Below are 16,975 nucleotides of genomic sequence, written 5' to 3'. Positions count from 1 at the left end.
TCCAAATATACATGCGATGTCACGACACAAACTTATGAACTATCATTGTGACATCTGTTGCAAATCAATAATGGTTTTTTGGCAGGTTGCATTTCTCATTGCAAGATGCCTCAGTGTTGTTCTATGAAAATTCCTGATTTGCACTGTGATGGTATTCTTTACATCTCCCCACTTCATCGATTCCTTTCTCTGACCAGTATCGAGATCTCATTTAGTGACATAATCATCCTGAAACATGTATTTTATTTTTTGACCTGTCAAACAAATTCCCATTACTGTTATTTGATCTGGAATTGTTTGGAGTACATGATGCCTGTGACTAAGTTTCCACAATACTGTAATATATGTTTTGTGTGTGTGTCTTCTAGTTAATTTTTAAGACCTGGAGAAATTCCTGAAGTTTACTTGGCAAGGTTTTTGAGAAGCAGTTTGCCAATGTCTGCTTACTAGGGCTGAGAGAGAGTGACTGGCCAAAGATTACCTAGCTGACTTCATGCCTATGGTTGAAGTAGAACTCACAATCTCAGTTTCTAATCTGATGTCTTAACTAAATAATATATTTGCCTTGCTTTTTAAATAAGCCACAATTGCAGCTATATATTGATTTGAAGCAATGGATGGATGTATACAATTAAAACATGTTATGGCTTAATATTACTTGAACTCCTAGCAACTAATCTGAGGATACATAATGGATGCAACACCATAAATGCAGTGTTTGTATTTTATTATTAAATTTATAACCCACATTTCTGCTTGTATAAGCACTCAAAGTAGTTTACAACAATATTCTAAGGTGCCAATTCACTGGCAAGTGAGTTTAGAATTTTTAAAAAAGTTCTTCTACAATACATTTATGTTGCTTTGAGTGTCAACATTCAGTTTACAACTAAGGAAAAGTATTAAAAGTATCACCTTTTCTATAAAAATGCAAGTAGTATATTTAAATATAACTAACAAAAAACTCCTCAATTTTACAGAATTTATTCTAAATAAGAATTTAGCCAAATTCAGTGTTGTAAACAAGATGATGGTAGATAACAAGAGAACAAGGTTATAGCTCTGTCACCGTATAGCAGGGCTCACCAAACTTGGCACTTTAAGACTTGTGGACTTTAGAATTCTGGGAGTTGGAAGTCTTAAAGTTGCCAAGTTTGGAGACCTCTGCCATACAGGTAGTCCTTGACTTACAACTGTTCATTTAGTGACCATTCAAATTTACAACAGCACTGGAAAAACTAACTTTTGACTGCTTTTCACACTTACACTGCAGTATACCCATGATCACATGATCAAAATTCAGGCACTTGGGAACTGATTTATATTTGACAGTTGCAGTGTCCTGGGGTCATGTGATCACCTTTTGCCACCTGCTGACAAGCAGTCAATGGGGAAGCCAGATTCACTTAACCATATAATGACTAACTTAACAAGTGCAGTGTTTCACTTAAGAACTCTAGCAAGGAAGATGGTAAAATGGGGCAAAACTCACTGAACAACACTTACTTAGCAACACAAATGTTGTTCAATTGTGGTCGTAAGTCGAGGTCTACCTGTAAATGGAAATGGAATCTGCTTAACCAGTGAACTTCTAGCTTCATTTATGGAATACTGTTCATCATTAATCCCAATTACAATAACTGCACTGAGGCAATGTTATTTATTTGCTTGTGGAATATAACTCATCTTTTTTGTGAACGCAAAAGAAGTACATTAATGAAAGAATGAAACACAAATGATTCCCCACAGAAATGGTCGAAGGCCATAGAGCTGAACTATAGGTCTATAATATAGTTCTATAATTGTCATATAGCAGGGACAAATAAAATTGTGGAAGCCATAATCCAACATGTTTGGAGGGCACTATATTAATGAAAGTATTCCATACTAATGAAATTGTTAATCCTAATTACCCATATAAATTACTCCCTTTCCCACTTCCTTAATCAGTATTCCAAGTATGATTCCTAATGCTATACAAACACTGCATTTTCTCTGCAAAGTGCAAGTGAAATCACAACTGAATTTCCACCTATCAACAAAGTTGCACCTACATTCATTCCATAGGAACTGCCAGTTTTTGTGAGAGGAAAACAATTACCTATTTGACCACTTAAAGCTTAGCATAGCTTTGTATACTTTTGCAGGGTATGCCACTTTATTTTTAAAAAACATGTCAACTTAAAAAAAAACATATACATATGCACGTGCATGTGCTTGACAGTGTTGTAACATTATAAAGTTAACGGAGAGAAAAATATTTTGTGTTCGTTGTGTTTTGTAAGCTGGTTAATACAAGCTGTATTTCATCTAATATAAAGATTAAAACATTTTCTGATCACCATTGGTTTAACAACTGAGGAATAAAAGTTTTTAAATGGTAGCTATTGCAGGGTTTATAATGAATTTCTCCTGAGCAGTGTTAACTGTGGAAAGTGTGACTTTTCTGGGGGTTGTGTGTCAAAGATGGACATTCTGCAGCTTCAGAAAAGGAACAAAAATATAGAAAATACAAGATGACAGTAAACGGAGAATGTAACCTTGTAGATGATCACTGTAAAAATGATTTAGCAAAACGTGACTATTCAGATTAAAATACTAGTGTGAAAGTACCCTAATTTTCAATACTAGATTTGATAGGCCTCAGTTGCATTTTATTATTATTATTTTAGTAAGTACCTGGACAAAGTTGTTAAAGTATTGGAGGAATGGGAGTACTTTAACAGTGAACTGTGTTTATAAAGTTTTTAAAAAGCAGAAAAACCATCCAGCCAGAAACACTATGGCTGCTGTTCCCAACCTGAGTGTTCCGGTTGCTTTAATTTTTAGAATTCTCAGTCACAGCCATGCTGTTTGCAAAATTGCAGCTGAAGTCTACACTTATATATAGTGTCCAACTTGGGAAATGCTGCTGTATGCCACCGAAATAATGAAATAACCTGTGCTTTACTATTTAGGGATCAGTGAACCCTTTCAAAGTTTTGATTTCCCAATAGTTTGAATTACTTTGTTCTCTAATACTGTGTTAAGATGATTCTTTGGGAATTTTTATAGCTTTGCTTAAAACACTGGGGCCTGTTTTGCTTTCCTTGCAAAGAATCATGGCTGTGCATCAGTTTTAGTGTTTTTTTTTTCCTATTTGTTTTATTGAAGCAATTTTAAGTGTTCACTTCTTCAATGCTTTGTAGTTGTATTTTTTGTCCAATGTGGACCCTGCCGCCACGCCGTGCACTTCCATTGTTGCCTGCCACAGTTCGTGCTGGGAACAAAGAGCCAGAGAGGACATCTCCTCCAAACAAGGTGATCCTGACATCCGTTTCAATTGCTTTGGCCAAGCTGGATGCGTAACTATCCAGAGATTTGTGAACTTCAGCCTTTACATGGAGGATAGAGTTCTTCGCTGCTTCTGAACAAAGAAAAGAGAGATATTAGCTCAATAATTCCATATGAATGCCTCATACATTAATGTTAATTTGAACATTGTAGTCATCTCTCCTGTAATGAAATACATTCAAAGAAGATTCATCCTATTGTGGCTTTCGGATTTCTATGTAGGATAGTAGAATTATAAATCTAATAAAATGAGTTGGGTCAAACATATGCATGATAATTTAATCTAACAAGTGACGTCTATCCATAAACTTAAAAATAAAATATGTGGATCTCAGCCATCAGCAAACTATATAACAAAGACAGGCTTTAAAGGATGTTTCTTTAAATACAACAAAGAGTAAAACTCCCTTTATTAAATGCTGTACTTCTTTCCTCACCTCTGCCACTGAAATAGGCAGGCTAGAGATCATTCGAAACATTTGCAGCAGCACTTCAAGAAATAATTGAGTAATTCAGATTAAACCTTCCATCTATAGTTCTAATTTTGAGCTTGCAATCATATAATATATGGTTTGATTTTGCTTTTTTCTGAAATTGCTCTGCTGATTTCTCTTCTATAGTCCACTGCACTTTTTGTGTATGATTTCTTAGCAGTCAATACTAGCAGTCAATACTACTTAGCAGTCAACCTAAGCAAAACTAAGAGAAGTGAGTTTTTCTCCATTCCAGAACAGTTACCCAGTTCTCCTCCTTACAAATCCATGGGGCTGTTGTCCTTCTGTATTTTTCACTTTCCTTTGTACTTCATTTCATATGGAAAACTCTCCCTTGCTTGTCCTTTTCTTTTTAAGGAAATTCTTTATAATGAATGTTTACTTTATCCTTCCTGAATCTAATATAATAAATTTTCCTTTTAATTTTTGTAGACACACAGGCAGATCAACAGACTTTGGACAGTGAGGATGAAATTGTTAATATATGTCTATATCTATGAATATAAATAATTCATGGTCATTATTAAATTTATTTACAGGCAAAAATCTTAAAGTTCCTATTGCTAAGAGCAAAATCACACTCTCTGACAATGTCCAATAAATCTACATTCTGCAAAATATTTGCATGTTCTGTTTTTCCCCTGAAGAATAAGATTAAAATAATTGCAATTATCACTAAAGATTTTTTTTATGTTGGCATTATTATTTTAATAAATAAGGCCGCAAATATGCCTCATGCTCCTTCCTCCTATTTTCTCCACCATACCCCTATGAGGAGAGTTGGGCTGAAAGAGAGTAACTGCTCCAAAGTCACTCAGCTGGTTTTTAGCTTGACACCTTAACCATTAGACCAGATTGGACTTGTATATGTATATAGCAATAACACTTAGACAATAGTACTGCTTTATAGTGTTTTACAGCCCTCTCTAAGCAGTTTACAGAGTCAGCATTTTGCCCCCAACAATCTGGGTCGTCATTTTACCCACTTCGGAAGGATGGAAGGCTGAGTCAATCTTGAGCCTCTTGAGATTTGAACTGCCAAATTGCAAGCAACCAGCAGTCAGCAGAAGTAGCCTGCAGTACTGCACTCTAACCACTGTATCACTGTGGCACTCTCTCTCTCTCTCTCAATTTTCCCTTCTAGATTATATGTATCTTTCAGCTATAAGATTTTTCAGTGCATTTATTTCATTTTCAAGTCTTTCACAACTTCTAATTTTATATTAAATAAATTAAATTAAAAACTCAAACTAAAATTAAGGAAAAATTAAAGAGCAGTTTAGGACCGAATTCTTGATTCAAGTAGTCCCCTGTTATAAACAGTTCAGTAATTGCATGCCTAGCCTCAACATACCTTTAATTTGTTCTACTTCATCTTCAAAAGTTACAGAACTCCGTCGATGAGGGTAAACACAATGTGGATGATTAATTCCATCAGAACTATAATCTTCAAGCAGCATAACATCTGTCCCTAAAAAGAGATAATGGCTTAGACAGTTGACTAACGGGAGAATTCATTTAATGGATATATGCAAAAATTGTATTTTTGTGATATGGGCACTGAGCTGTATGTACTGTTAGGAATGTAAGTCACCTAACAGTTGGGTTGGAAATATATAAACCAGGATAGACATTTTAATACTGTCTCTTTAAGGGAATGCTAAAAATTGTAATTGGGTGTGGTTCCTCAAACGGCCATAAGATGGAGCCAGAAACCTGGGTTGTTTAGTCCTGTTGTTGATAGTTGCTAGTTGGTCGATGTTCTGATGTTCGCTGTTTCCAGAATATTTCCCTATTGACTGTTGCTGATCGTCGATATTTTTGGATTACTGTAAGTCTGTTACTGAACTGTGTATGATACTGGACTTTGTTATTTAGATTATCCCTGGACTGAAAACTGACTGCTTTAACCATGTATGACTTGGACTACTTGTTGGACTTTGCTTAACTGTTTACTGGAAGTAAAAACCTACATTTTACTTTACAGTGTATCTGTGTGCTGGTTGTGTGTTATTTCTCACCACTCTCACTACGTCTCCCTGTGTGCACTCATTCTCTTAACGGGGAATTACCTCAACATGTACTCTCCCTCACATTTAGAAAACAGCAAATGGCACCTCTATAGCTGGAATCGTATTTTACAATGCAGAAAAATAAGATTGCAAGAACGTTTTTGGCTTATAATGCTAATTATAGAGCTAGGAAGCAAGTGAATGGGAAGAATACTTCAACTTTCTTTTGCACATCTTTTCTTGTAACCAAGCCATCTTTGTTATGAATTTTATTTTAAATTGTATTTGATTTAACTAATCAGCTAAACTTATTTGTAGAGACACATTTGCAGGAGAGAATCAGAAGTTACACAGTTAACTATCTCCATCTTTCCCACATTCATGGAGTTTTACAGGGTAGTCCACACACTTATTGACCAGTAGTTCCCCACCAATGTTTTTTTCATAATTTTTCATTGACACACATATACACACACAAAACCCATGAGGAGGAATCCTATAATAGCTGCATAATATTTTTTCATGGATAGCACCAAGATAATACTATTAAGTTGCATTTCAAGTTTATTGCAAACTTCTTTTTTTAGCAGCTTTATCATACTACTTGTTCATTGCAACATAACTTAAAGAAACAGTTACCTGAATCCTGAGAGCAACTGAAGCCTGTATCTCCTGTGCTGCTGCTGTGTCCTAAAGTCCGCTCCCCTGCCATGAGAGCTGTCAGATGTGGAGACAATCCTAGATCTGTAAAAGTATTTCAGCATCCAAAAAAATTAATTTCTAGATTCATACCCAAATATCTTCAAATATCCTTAGTGCATTTTATTACATTGCTTGATTTAATAATGGCTAAGTCTGTAACAAGAGCCATTACATTAACCATTAATGTACTGATTAAGACATCAGGCTAGAAACTGGGAGACCGTGAATTCTAGTCCTGCCTTGGGCACAAAGCCAGCTGGGTACCTTTGGGCCAGTTACGTTCTCTGAGTCCTGGGAAGGAGGCAATGGCAAATCACTTCTCAAAATCCTTGTCATGATTAAATGGAATTAAAAAAAACGTTTTTAACATCTGAATTTATTAAACATGATTCTTGAATAATTCAGATTTAAAATTCATACCATTGGGAACCTGTATCTAATGAAATCAATGAAAAAAAAATATTTACACTTCTTTTTAGTTTGGTAATAAATAATAATAAATAATAAAAATTGAATATCTCAGAAAAAATAAAGAGCAAAGCATGCTTTGGACTACAGGGCCAATTGAGTTGGTCAGTCCTGGAGCCATCCAACGCCCCCAGGGCAGGCAGTTATCAATAAGGTCAGTAGGCAGTATGGCCTCACATGTGGTGCCCTGGCAGTTGGGGACTGCAACTCCTGCCTAAGCAGAGGGTTGGACTAGAAGACCTCCAAGGTCCCTTCCAACTCTGTTATTCTGTTCTTTATTCTAAAAATCTTTTAAAGAAATGTTTTGAGCATTTATATTTATCGAGGTTATAACATGTGATAATGATGTGATAATGATTGTTTGTAAAAGCTAACTTAAGGAAAACCAATCACAGACTGATGTAAAAGCAATTGGAATTATAGTGGTAGTGATAAATTAATACATAGGTTGAACCCCCCTTAGTAGCAAACCATTACCCAGAAATGTTAAAACTGGGGATGAGATTTTTTTAAAATCATAAACAAATAAATGGACAACAGAGGAATTGCAAGAGGCTCTAGATCCTAGGATACCACAAAAATATACATATGCAAAGGATGTTTCCTGAGAGCACTCAGCTTAATTTTCCAATTCTGTCTTATCCATTCAGTGAAGTTTATCTGAATAAAATGGATAATCAGACATAATGAATCTCCAAGGTCTCCTTCCTGCCTTGAATATGTACAAGAATTGTGATCAGGTCCATGTCTAAAAATTCTCAATCATGAAGCAGACAAAGAAACCATATGATGAAGGATGGACAACACTAGTGGTTGTACCAGACTAATTAAATGGTGGTCACTCTGCCCTAGAAATTTACAGTATCTTCTAGAGGCACTTAAAAAAAATTAAAATTACCTGTGATCCTATTAGAAATACTAAATAATCTGGATGTCCTTTGCCTTTGAACAAATGATTCTCTGTAGTACCGATCTCCAAAGCACATTCCCAGTAACTCCTTGCGTACAGTTTTATTCCAGAGTCCATAAATCAAAGGGTGGCAAATGGCACTTGTAAAAGATAACCATGTTGCTAATGTCTCGAAGGTAGGGGAAATGCAGTTTTTACCCCAAAGTGCCTCGGATGTGATAACCACCATGTAAGGCCCCCATGTGATGACAAAAGCCCCGATCACAACTAAAATTGTGATCAAAGCTTTGCATTGATTGGCAGAATAAACGACCCCTTGGAAAGCATTCCTCCGGCTGCCTGATGAGGACGTTGAAGTACTTGAGTTCTTTCTCCCATTCCTTTGCGTGTCTTCTGCTGCAATGACCACGCTGCCACAGTGAATCTTCCGTGCCTTAATCCTGGCCACGCGAAATATGAAACCGTAGCAAATGATCATGACTATAAATGGTAGCAAGGCACACCATATCTGCCAAAAAGCAGTGTAACCTGCCTGCTTATGCCATGCAGCTACACACATCCATTTGAACTGATCAAATTCTAAAGATGACCAACCAAAGAGGGGTGGAAGGCATCCAATTAGAGAATGAAGCCACACATATACAATGGCAACAAAAGCTCTGTTACCCGTAATCTTCATAGGGTAAACCATGGGGTACAAGACAGCATAGTATCTGAAAAACATAAAAGGAGTATGCAGTAATGTTAGGGTATATGCAATATGGAGGAAATTGAATAATACCAAACATGAAAAAAATTAAAGGAATGAGTTTGTTTTTTGAAAATTGGATCAGATTAATTGGAGAACCTGGGTTGTCTCATGGAGACACTTTCTCTTTGTTGCTTTAATATTCTGATGCTGCTTATGTATTAATAAACAAAGTTATTTCTCCCACAATCTCAATGTATGGACTTGGTGGCATTGTTATTTAACACATATTTCTCTGCCATTGCATATTCAATGCTGGTACATGTTAAAAACCTCCCCCCGCCCCATGCGGCCATATTCAGGTCATGAAAAAATGGATGGCATACCGGTCAATAGCAATGAGTCCAAGTGTTAGCATACTGGCAGAGCTGATGAGCATATAGAGTAGGGCAGAGAAGTTGCACCAAACGACTCCAAAGATCCATTCCCGACGGATGGAGCTGGTAACAACAAAAGGAAGTACCAGCAACGAAAGAAGGAAGTTGGATAGAGTGAGGCTGAAAACAAACTTGTTGCTTAAGGTGAGTAGGTATGACTTCTTATAAAGAGTGAGGACGATCACTAGATTCCCTAAACAGATGAAAATAGCAATAATGATGATAGCAATTGACTCGGTGACTCTGCCTGCTCCCTCTTCCAGCAGTGTGAGGTTTTCTGAGACATTTTCCTTACTGAGGGACAAGTTGATGCTCATTGTCAGAGCAACCAAGACATGCTGAGTGTCTGCTAAAGAAATACAAAAACAGTTGATATACATATTACATCAATGAACGCTACTTACATTTCCATAAACAAAGTTACTAGTTCCACAATTCTCAATGTACGGACTTGACTGCACTGTGTTAGTCAAAATATTACAAACACTACATGCACAAGGCTTATCAAGTTATAAAATATCACATGAACTTCATGGATACGTGCAATGATATACAAGGCATTTTCCAAAGGCAGACAGAACAAGTAACTCCTATGTTAATTGTCATGCTCCTGTCAGTATCTGATTCAGAGAGGTTGGCCGAGCAGCTGACAGGGAGTGGGAGTGTGGCTCCATTGGCTGTGGAAGAAACTGGGGAGGGGCAAAGGCTGGCTGGGCAGAGCAGAGGAGAGGTAGAGCAAGGAAGAGGTAAGGCCCAGGCCCACCCCCTCTTCATCCTAGGGCACGCAGAGGGGAACAGAGAAGGGAGCAATGTGAGTTGCGTGGCTTATGGGGGAGGAAAGGGCCCTGATTCCCTTCATTAGCTGCAGCTGGGAACACAGTGTTTAAAGAGGGAAGCTGCGCACACTTTATGGAAACAAAAGTTGGACCCTGAAGAAGCATGATGGGAAGAGTATTATTGCTTTTGCTGTTGGAGAAGACTTCTAAGAACACTGTGGACAGACAAGAAAAAGGAATCATTGAACAAATCAAACCAAAGTTCTGTCAGAAATTACCAGAATCAAATTATCCAATTTGGATATATTTTGTGAAGATCTAACTTTCTGACAAGTCTCTAATGCTAGAAAAAGTGGAGGTAAATTAAAGAAAAGGATGACCAGCAGCAAGGTGGATGGACTCAGTTGCAATGGCAATTGGTGCACTGTTGGAAAATCTAAAAAATCACATTACGGCAGATTATGGCCAAAATCTACCTATGTTGTACAAATTGTTGAATATGAATATGTTGAATAAATTGACACAAATTAGCAACATTGAATTTGCTGCCTTTCATGTCCTATGTCTCTTAATAGCACCATTAATGGCATTGTACGTATCTAAAAGCTGCCTGCAGGGGCTTATTTTATAGAGTTCAAATCTAACAAACAACAAAGCCAAATGTTATATAAAAACAAAACAACAAATAAAACAGCAACACAAGGACAAAATCTGTACGTATATAGACCCATTCAAGGAAAGCAACATTATACAAAGAACAGGAAAAGAAATCAAAGAAACCAAAGAAATTAAGGCACAAGCTAAAAAGGAAACATCACTAAATCTACTTTTTATCAGCATCATTCACTACCCTACCTTTCTATCCTTGCAAGTCATCTTTGCTTCCATCACCTCCATACATTGATTTATACATTTGCTTTTTGTCCTTTAAACTTCTTTTCCAGGGTCTCTGTGTGATTTAAAATTATATTGTTACTCTCTGTGTACTCTTTTCTTAGCCTTTTGATTTAATAACCACCTTATTCCATAAATCTATCACTTTTTAAGCAGGAATTGAAACTTTTTTCTCCACGTGACCTGACTCTTAATTCATTCCCCAGGACTACTGAATTACAATACAGTAGTTTGTTGGGTAAGTACACATGATTGGAAGGTGGAAAATGAAGGTGTCTTGGAAATACCAGGTAAGAAGGCCTAGAACGGCTCGTATCAAATGTTGGATTCAGACCACCCAGTTTTCCTTTCTCACCCCACCTTTTTTCTTTTTCTTTCTTTCTTTTTTTTTTTTGAAAGGTAGCTGCACAAGCGGGCAACTTGGATGCAAGATTTACCCAGAATTTTATTCCAGGCTCGCAGTAACTGCAGCTGAAGTGGTCCGCGTTCTAACAAGTCCCCGCCTGGATGCTCCAGACACCACCCTGAAAATTGGAGGGATAACCAGCTGCTTACTCTCGCCTGCTTTTTCGCCCTCGGTCGGCTGTACAGTAGATCGAAGTCAGAAAACCGAGATGCTTCGTCGCCGGGTTGGAAAAAAAAAAAGCTTAACCCGGCTCGGTACCAGAATATTCAGCCAGCCTTTCTCTCCGTTGCCGAGGCATGGAGAATCGTGGCTAAGTAGCCAGGCTTCTCCCGTCCCGGGCACCACCCTCGCCCAACATACCAATCCCATCGTCGCCTAGAGGCAAAGCAAGATTTCCTTTTGCAACGAAGAGTCTACGGGATCCCTCCGAGGAAGCGAGGACCCTGCTCTTCTTTATACCGCGGGTCCGTGTCGTGTTACACTCTGTTCTTCATCCGAAGGTCTCGGGGACCTTTCGCCGGGGTGAGACGATTCACTCACCTTTGACCGAACTGCTCTCGTGTAGCCCTGCCACCCCGTTCCCGATGCGGGCGAAGGGGTTCAGATTGCGGCCCCCCGGCCCCCCTACGGTCACCGTCAGTCGAGGCCCAGAAAAATAGTCCGACCCCCCTTCTTTCTCGTCCATCCCCTCATCTACTTTTCCACATCCCTCCTTCCTTGAAACACTCCCTCCATCCCCGTTTTACTCCTCCCACTTTCCCACCCTGTCCTTTTTGCTCCGCTGCGTTTTTTGTTCTTTAGCAGCTCGCCCCCACTTCATTTTTCCATCAAAATTAACTTTTTTCTTTTTTCCTTACAGTTAGAAAACAGCTTTAACAAGCTGTCTTTATGTGGAAAAAGCTGGTCTATAGAGACAATGGGATGAAATTTTCTCCACCAATACTAAGTAAATAATTTATATTAGTAAGCCCGGCCCACCAACATTGCATTTCTTCACCCTTCGGAAAACTTTAATGTTGTCCTCTATATCATTTTTCTTCCCTTAGCTGAACAGCATCACTTGCACAAAGGCAAAACAAAAATGAAGAGATGGTTTGTTTAGATACAACTTCTATAGCAGACAAATTCATAATAAGGGAAAGTTCTGTAGATTTTTTTAAAAATCACATTTTAAATAAAGGAATATTGTTTAAATAAATCATGAGTGCAACCATTCTTCCAATAGTTTATATCTATAATTGAATTTGAATACATCCATCTTCAAATTAGTAATAAATCTGTTCATTTTACACTGCAATTCTACTTGTTTAAAATCAAAATCAGTAGAATGTACTTTCAGTTAAGAATAGAATAGAATAGAATTCTTTATTGGCCAAGTGTAATTGGACACACAAGGAATTTGTCTTGGTGCATATGCTCTCAGTGTAAGTGGTGAGATTGTAACTTAAACCACAGTACTACATAATGTTAAAGTGTGCTGTATTATACAGTTAAACCAATAATTATTTCAAATAAAATTTCACAAAACATAGCAACCAATCATATACCATCATATAAGCAGACATAAACCAAAACCTTATGAAGAATTACTGTTTTATTACATTATCTGAGCCCACCGACTGCAGTTTTATTTAGCAGAATATAATCAAGTAAACTATGCCTTAGTACAATGTAAGTAAGTACTCGGACTTGAGTCAAATTATTGTCACCCATCTCTAGGTGAACATCAGCCTTTAAGAATTTTAAAAACTATTTTTTTGCCAATGCAACATATGAAGATGTCAGAATTACATGCCAATCTAAAAAACTTATTTTTCTCTAAGTTTTGTACTTATTTTGCATCTGTACTTATTTTTCTCTAAGTTTTGATCCAATAAGAAATTACAGCTACTACCATTATAACTATCCTATAAAGACCTATAAAGTCTTTTAATTGCTTTGGGACAGAACAGTGTTGATCACAATGTACCGTCTAAAACTCTACAAAGAAAATGTGTTTAACTTCTCTGGACAAAGCGAAATAATTAATAAAAGAACAGGAGTGCAGGACATGACCTACTGTATGGACTATAAAATAATGTCAGTTTTCTTGCTGTTTTCATTAACACCGGGTCAGGATGGATTGATGGCAACTTTTCTTGACATATTTCTTGCATACTGGGCCTGGTAACCAATAGTCAATGAAAAAATTTGATGGTACAAAGTAACAGCAGCACTCTGAAATTTCCACAACTCGTAAGTTACACATAACCCTAATTTCTGGTTCCTATTAAAATCTTCCACATGTAGAACAAGAACAGTAATAAATCTTTCAAGTAAATCTCAGGCCCAATTATTTATATTATTGGACCACTGATGAGATAATGCACATGCTAACAGTCCATTTCTGTTTTTTTCCTTACAAAGTCTTTATTAGTACAGAGACAAATAACTTAATTTTTAAAAAATTGCATTCTTTCCACCATTCCCAACTTTAGTTCAGACATTTGAAATAGCCATACTTTATTTTAGCATCGCTTCTTGAATAAGCCACAACTGACCAGACTCATATCATACAGTACATACCAAGTTATAAAATAGTCTTCATGTACCTGGGATCAAATGACCAGGTTCATATAACATGCCAAGGTACAATCAGATAAACTACACTGTAAGTTGACAGAATAAATGAATGTGTGTAATTGCAGAATATGGTTGAGCTATAGTAAATAACTGCACCTTATAGTTGTGATGTGTAAAAGGTAGGTAAAAGTAAAGGTTGTCCAGTTGTGTCTGACTCTAGGCTCATCTGTTTTTTAACCAAGGGAGCCTGAGTTGTCCAAAGACATTTCCGTGATCATGTGGCCAACATCACTGTATGCCTAGGTGCATACAGGAACCTTCCCACCAAAGTACTTATTTATCTACTCACATTTTGAACTGCTAGGTTGGCGAGAGCTGTAGCAGATAATGGGAGCTCATGTCATGTAGTGCTCAGGTCTCGAGCCCAGGCGATCAGCTTTCCAGCTGATCAGCTCATCTTTAACCACAAGGCATCACACTCCCTTCTATATACAATATCTCTACTCGTTTTGCCATTCTGTTTAAGAATGTTCTTGTTGTAATGTGAAATATTGATAAATAGGAAGATGGTACTTGCTCTTATTTTTTTTAGCAAAAAGGAATTACACTTCTGGTTAATATGAAGAGATTAGAAATTTATTTATTTATTAAGCATATGGCATTTACAGAAGTCATGCAGTCACCAGTATGCAAATTTAGTTTAAATAAAGTGTCAGCAAATATACATTTATATATGAAATTAAGATAAAATCATAATAAAAAATCAGCATAATATGAAACCATAGAATTGTACTGTGATAGATGTTATAATTCAATACCTAAGGAAGCTCCACAATGGTATACCTCTGCAATACCCCGGGCAACATTCTGTTTTAAATGAGCAGTTAAGAGTTTATACACATGGCGACTGAATTGGATATTGCAGTCTGCATTGTCAAAAACTACAGAAACAGCAATGGGACTATATAAAAAATGAGTAGAAAGGTTATCAGTTTGTTTGGCTTTTGTTTATACATAACACTTATAATGAATATAGTATACAACTCTGAAATTCAATTTCCTTCCTTTTAAAATATATTTATAGTTATAGTAGATGAAAAGAAAGGAAAACCCCAATATTCAGGACAGTATGTAAAAAACAGAAAACAAAATAAAAAAGAGAAAGTTCCTTTTCTTTCTTTCTTCTTAATCCAAGTAATAGCAATAGCACTTAGACTTGTATACCGCTTCACAGTGCTTTACAGCCCTCTAAGCGGTTTACAAAGTCAGCATACTACCCCCAACAATCTGGGTCCTCATTTTAATGACTTAGAAGGATGGAAGGCTGAGTAATTTAACTTTCAGGAATCTTTATATTATTATTAGAAACAAAGTGCATATATTCAAGGAACAGCAAACATTGTCCATTCACATTTCATGGTAATGTAACTCCTATTATGAACATTTCTTTAGTCAAGTTTTGTTGTTTTATTTTAAAACCATGATGGCAAACGTGTTGCATTTCCAAACAAGTTGCATTTCAAGAAAACAGTCTTTCCAAGTAGTGGCTCATAAGAAAAGGAAGCCACAATTTAGTTAAAGGGCAATATATATAATGAGGGTAGATATAAAATGCCATCTAGCATGCTTTTTAATGAGTTTTAATGTATTCAACAAACACAGCTGAAAGGTGGAATTCAGAACAGAGACAATCAGAAATCGGGCAAACTAAATCCAAGGTTTGTATTGTCAGTCTTAGAAGCTGCTTCGTACTGGCACAGAGGAGTAAGGTAGTCTGCTTAGTCTACAAATTATAATGAAAAAAAAAGGAAAAATAGCAATTGCCCAGTTATCTATTCTCTCTGGAGGAGTAAGAGTCAACTTTAAAATTATTTGTATTAAAAATAACTGATATAAAGATGACCCTGCAGGTGAAATTCAAAAAATTAGAATATCGTGCAAAAGTTCATTTATTTCAGTAATGCAACTTAAAAGGTGAAACTAATATATGACATAAACTCATTACATGCAAAGCAACAAAGTTCAAGCCGTGATTTGTCATAATTGTAATGATTATGGCTTACAGCTCATGAAAACCCCAAATCCACAATCTCAGAAAATTAGAATATTGTGAAAAGGTTCAATATTCTAGGCTCAAAGTGTCCCAATCTAATCAGTTAATTAGGCCATAACACCTGCATAGGGTTCCTGATTCTTTAAATGGTCTCTCAGTCTGGTTCAGTAGGAAGCACAACCATGGGAAAGACTGCTGACCTGACAGTTGTGCAGAAAACCATCCTCCATAAGACACCCTCCATAAGAAAGGAAAGCCTCAACAGGTAATTGCAAAAGAAGTTGGATGTTCCCAAAGTGCTGTATCAAAGCACATTAATAGAAAGTTTTGTGGAAGGGAAAAGTGTGGAAGAAAAAGATGTACAAGCAGCAGGGATGACCGCAGCCTGGAGAGGATTGTCAGGAAAAGGCCATTCAAAAGTGTTGGGGACTTTCAAAGGAGTGGACTGAGGCTGGAGTCAATGCATCAAGTGCCACCACACACAGACGGATCCTGGACATGGGCTTCAAATGTTGTATTCCTCTTGTCAAGCCGCTCCTGAACAACAAACAGAAGCATCTTACCTGGGCTAAAGAAAAACAGACCTGGTCTGTTGCTCAGTGGTCCAAAGTCCTCTTTTCTGATGAGAGCAACTTTTGCATCTCATTTGGAAACCAAGGACCCAGAGTCTGGAGGAAGAATGGAGAGGCACACACTGCAAGATGCTTGAAGTCCAGTGTGAAGTTTCCACAGTCTTGTTGATTTGGGGAGCCATGGTCCACTGTGCTTCATTAAGTCCAGGGTCAACGCAGCTGTCTACCAGCAGATTTTGGAACTTCATGCTTCCTTCCGCAGATGAGCTTTATGGGGATGCTGACTTCATTTTCCAGCAGGACTTGGCACCTGCCCACACTGCCAAAAGCACTAAAACCTGCTTCAATGACCGTGGGATTACTGTGCTTGATTGGCCAGCAAACTTGCCTGACCTGAATCTATGGGCCATTGCCAAGAGAAAGATGAGAGACATGAGACCGAACAATGCAGAAGAGCTGAAGGCTGCTATTGAAGCATCCTGGTCTTCCATAACACCTCAGCAGTGCCATAGGCTGATAGCTTCCATGACATGCCACATTGAGGCAGTAATTGCTACAAAAGGGGCCCAAACCAAGTACTGAGTACATATGCATGCTTATACTTTTCAGAGGTCCAATATTGTTCTATGTACAATCCTTGTTTTATTGATTGCATGTAATATTCTAAT

At 37.3% G+C, this 16,975-nt stretch overlaps 1 protein-coding gene across 11 annotated transcripts; it reads right to left on the bottom strand.

Moving 5' to 3' along the window:
• Positions 1 to 2,139: 2,139 nt before the first annotated feature.
• On the bottom strand, positions 2,140 to 16,676 carry GPR161 (G protein-coupled receptor 161). 11 transcript variants are annotated; one of them, XM_087966447.1, is made up of 7 exons: positions 16,299 to 16,640; positions 10,676 to 10,769; positions 8,994 to 9,393; positions 7,908 to 8,632; positions 6,479 to 6,583; positions 5,182 to 5,298; positions 2,140 to 3,406 (listed from the first exon to the last, which is right to left on the bottom strand). In XM_087966447.1, exons 3-7 carry the CDS (start codon positions 9,359 to 9,361, stop codon positions 3,159 to 3,161), a joined length of 1,563 nt encoding a protein of 520 aa, XP_087822573.1. In that variant the 5' UTR covers positions 9,362 to 9,393; positions 10,676 to 10,769; positions 16,299 to 16,640; the 3' UTR covers positions 2,140 to 3,158. The 11 variants fall into 11 exon arrangements, with proteins under 11 accessions (XP_087822573.1, XP_087822578.1, XP_087822572.1 ...); XM_087966452.1 differs by having other exon boundaries at positions 8,994 to 9,390; positions 16,299 to 16,628; XM_087966446.1 differs by lacking the exon at positions 16,299 to 16,640 and adding an exon at positions 11,661 to 11,860.
• Between the last annotated feature and the right edge of the window lie 299 nt (positions 16,677 to 16,975).

Source organism: Notechis scutatus, chromosome 5, assembly GCF_049901735.1.
Source record: "Notechis scutatus isolate UNSWTSFEM ecotype Mainland chromosome 5, rNotScu1.2, whole genome shotgun sequence".
Taxonomy (NCBI): Eukaryota; Metazoa; Chordata; class Lepidosauria; order Squamata; family Elapidae; genus Notechis; species Notechis scutatus.
The sequence above is the reverse complement of the archived record's forward strand: the minus strand, read 5'-3'. Positions and strand labels throughout refer to the sequence as shown.

What these genes read in the sequence shown, in the direction of transcription:
- GPR161 (XM_087966454.1), bottom strand. Translation starts at nt 9,361, where the DNA reads ATGAGCATCAACTTGTCCCTCAGTAAGGAAAATGTCTCAGAAAACCTC. An exon ending in CAGTTGCTCTCAGGATTCAG is followed by an intron (nt 5,299 to 6,478) that starts GTAACTGTTTCT and finishes ATCTCTTTTTAG; the next exon opens with GGACAGATGTTATGCTGCTT. An exon ending in TGAAGTAGAACAAATTAAAG is followed by an intron (nt 3,407 to 5,181) that starts GTATGTTGAGGC and finishes TTCTTTGTTCAG; the next exon opens with AAGCAGCGAAGAACTCTATC.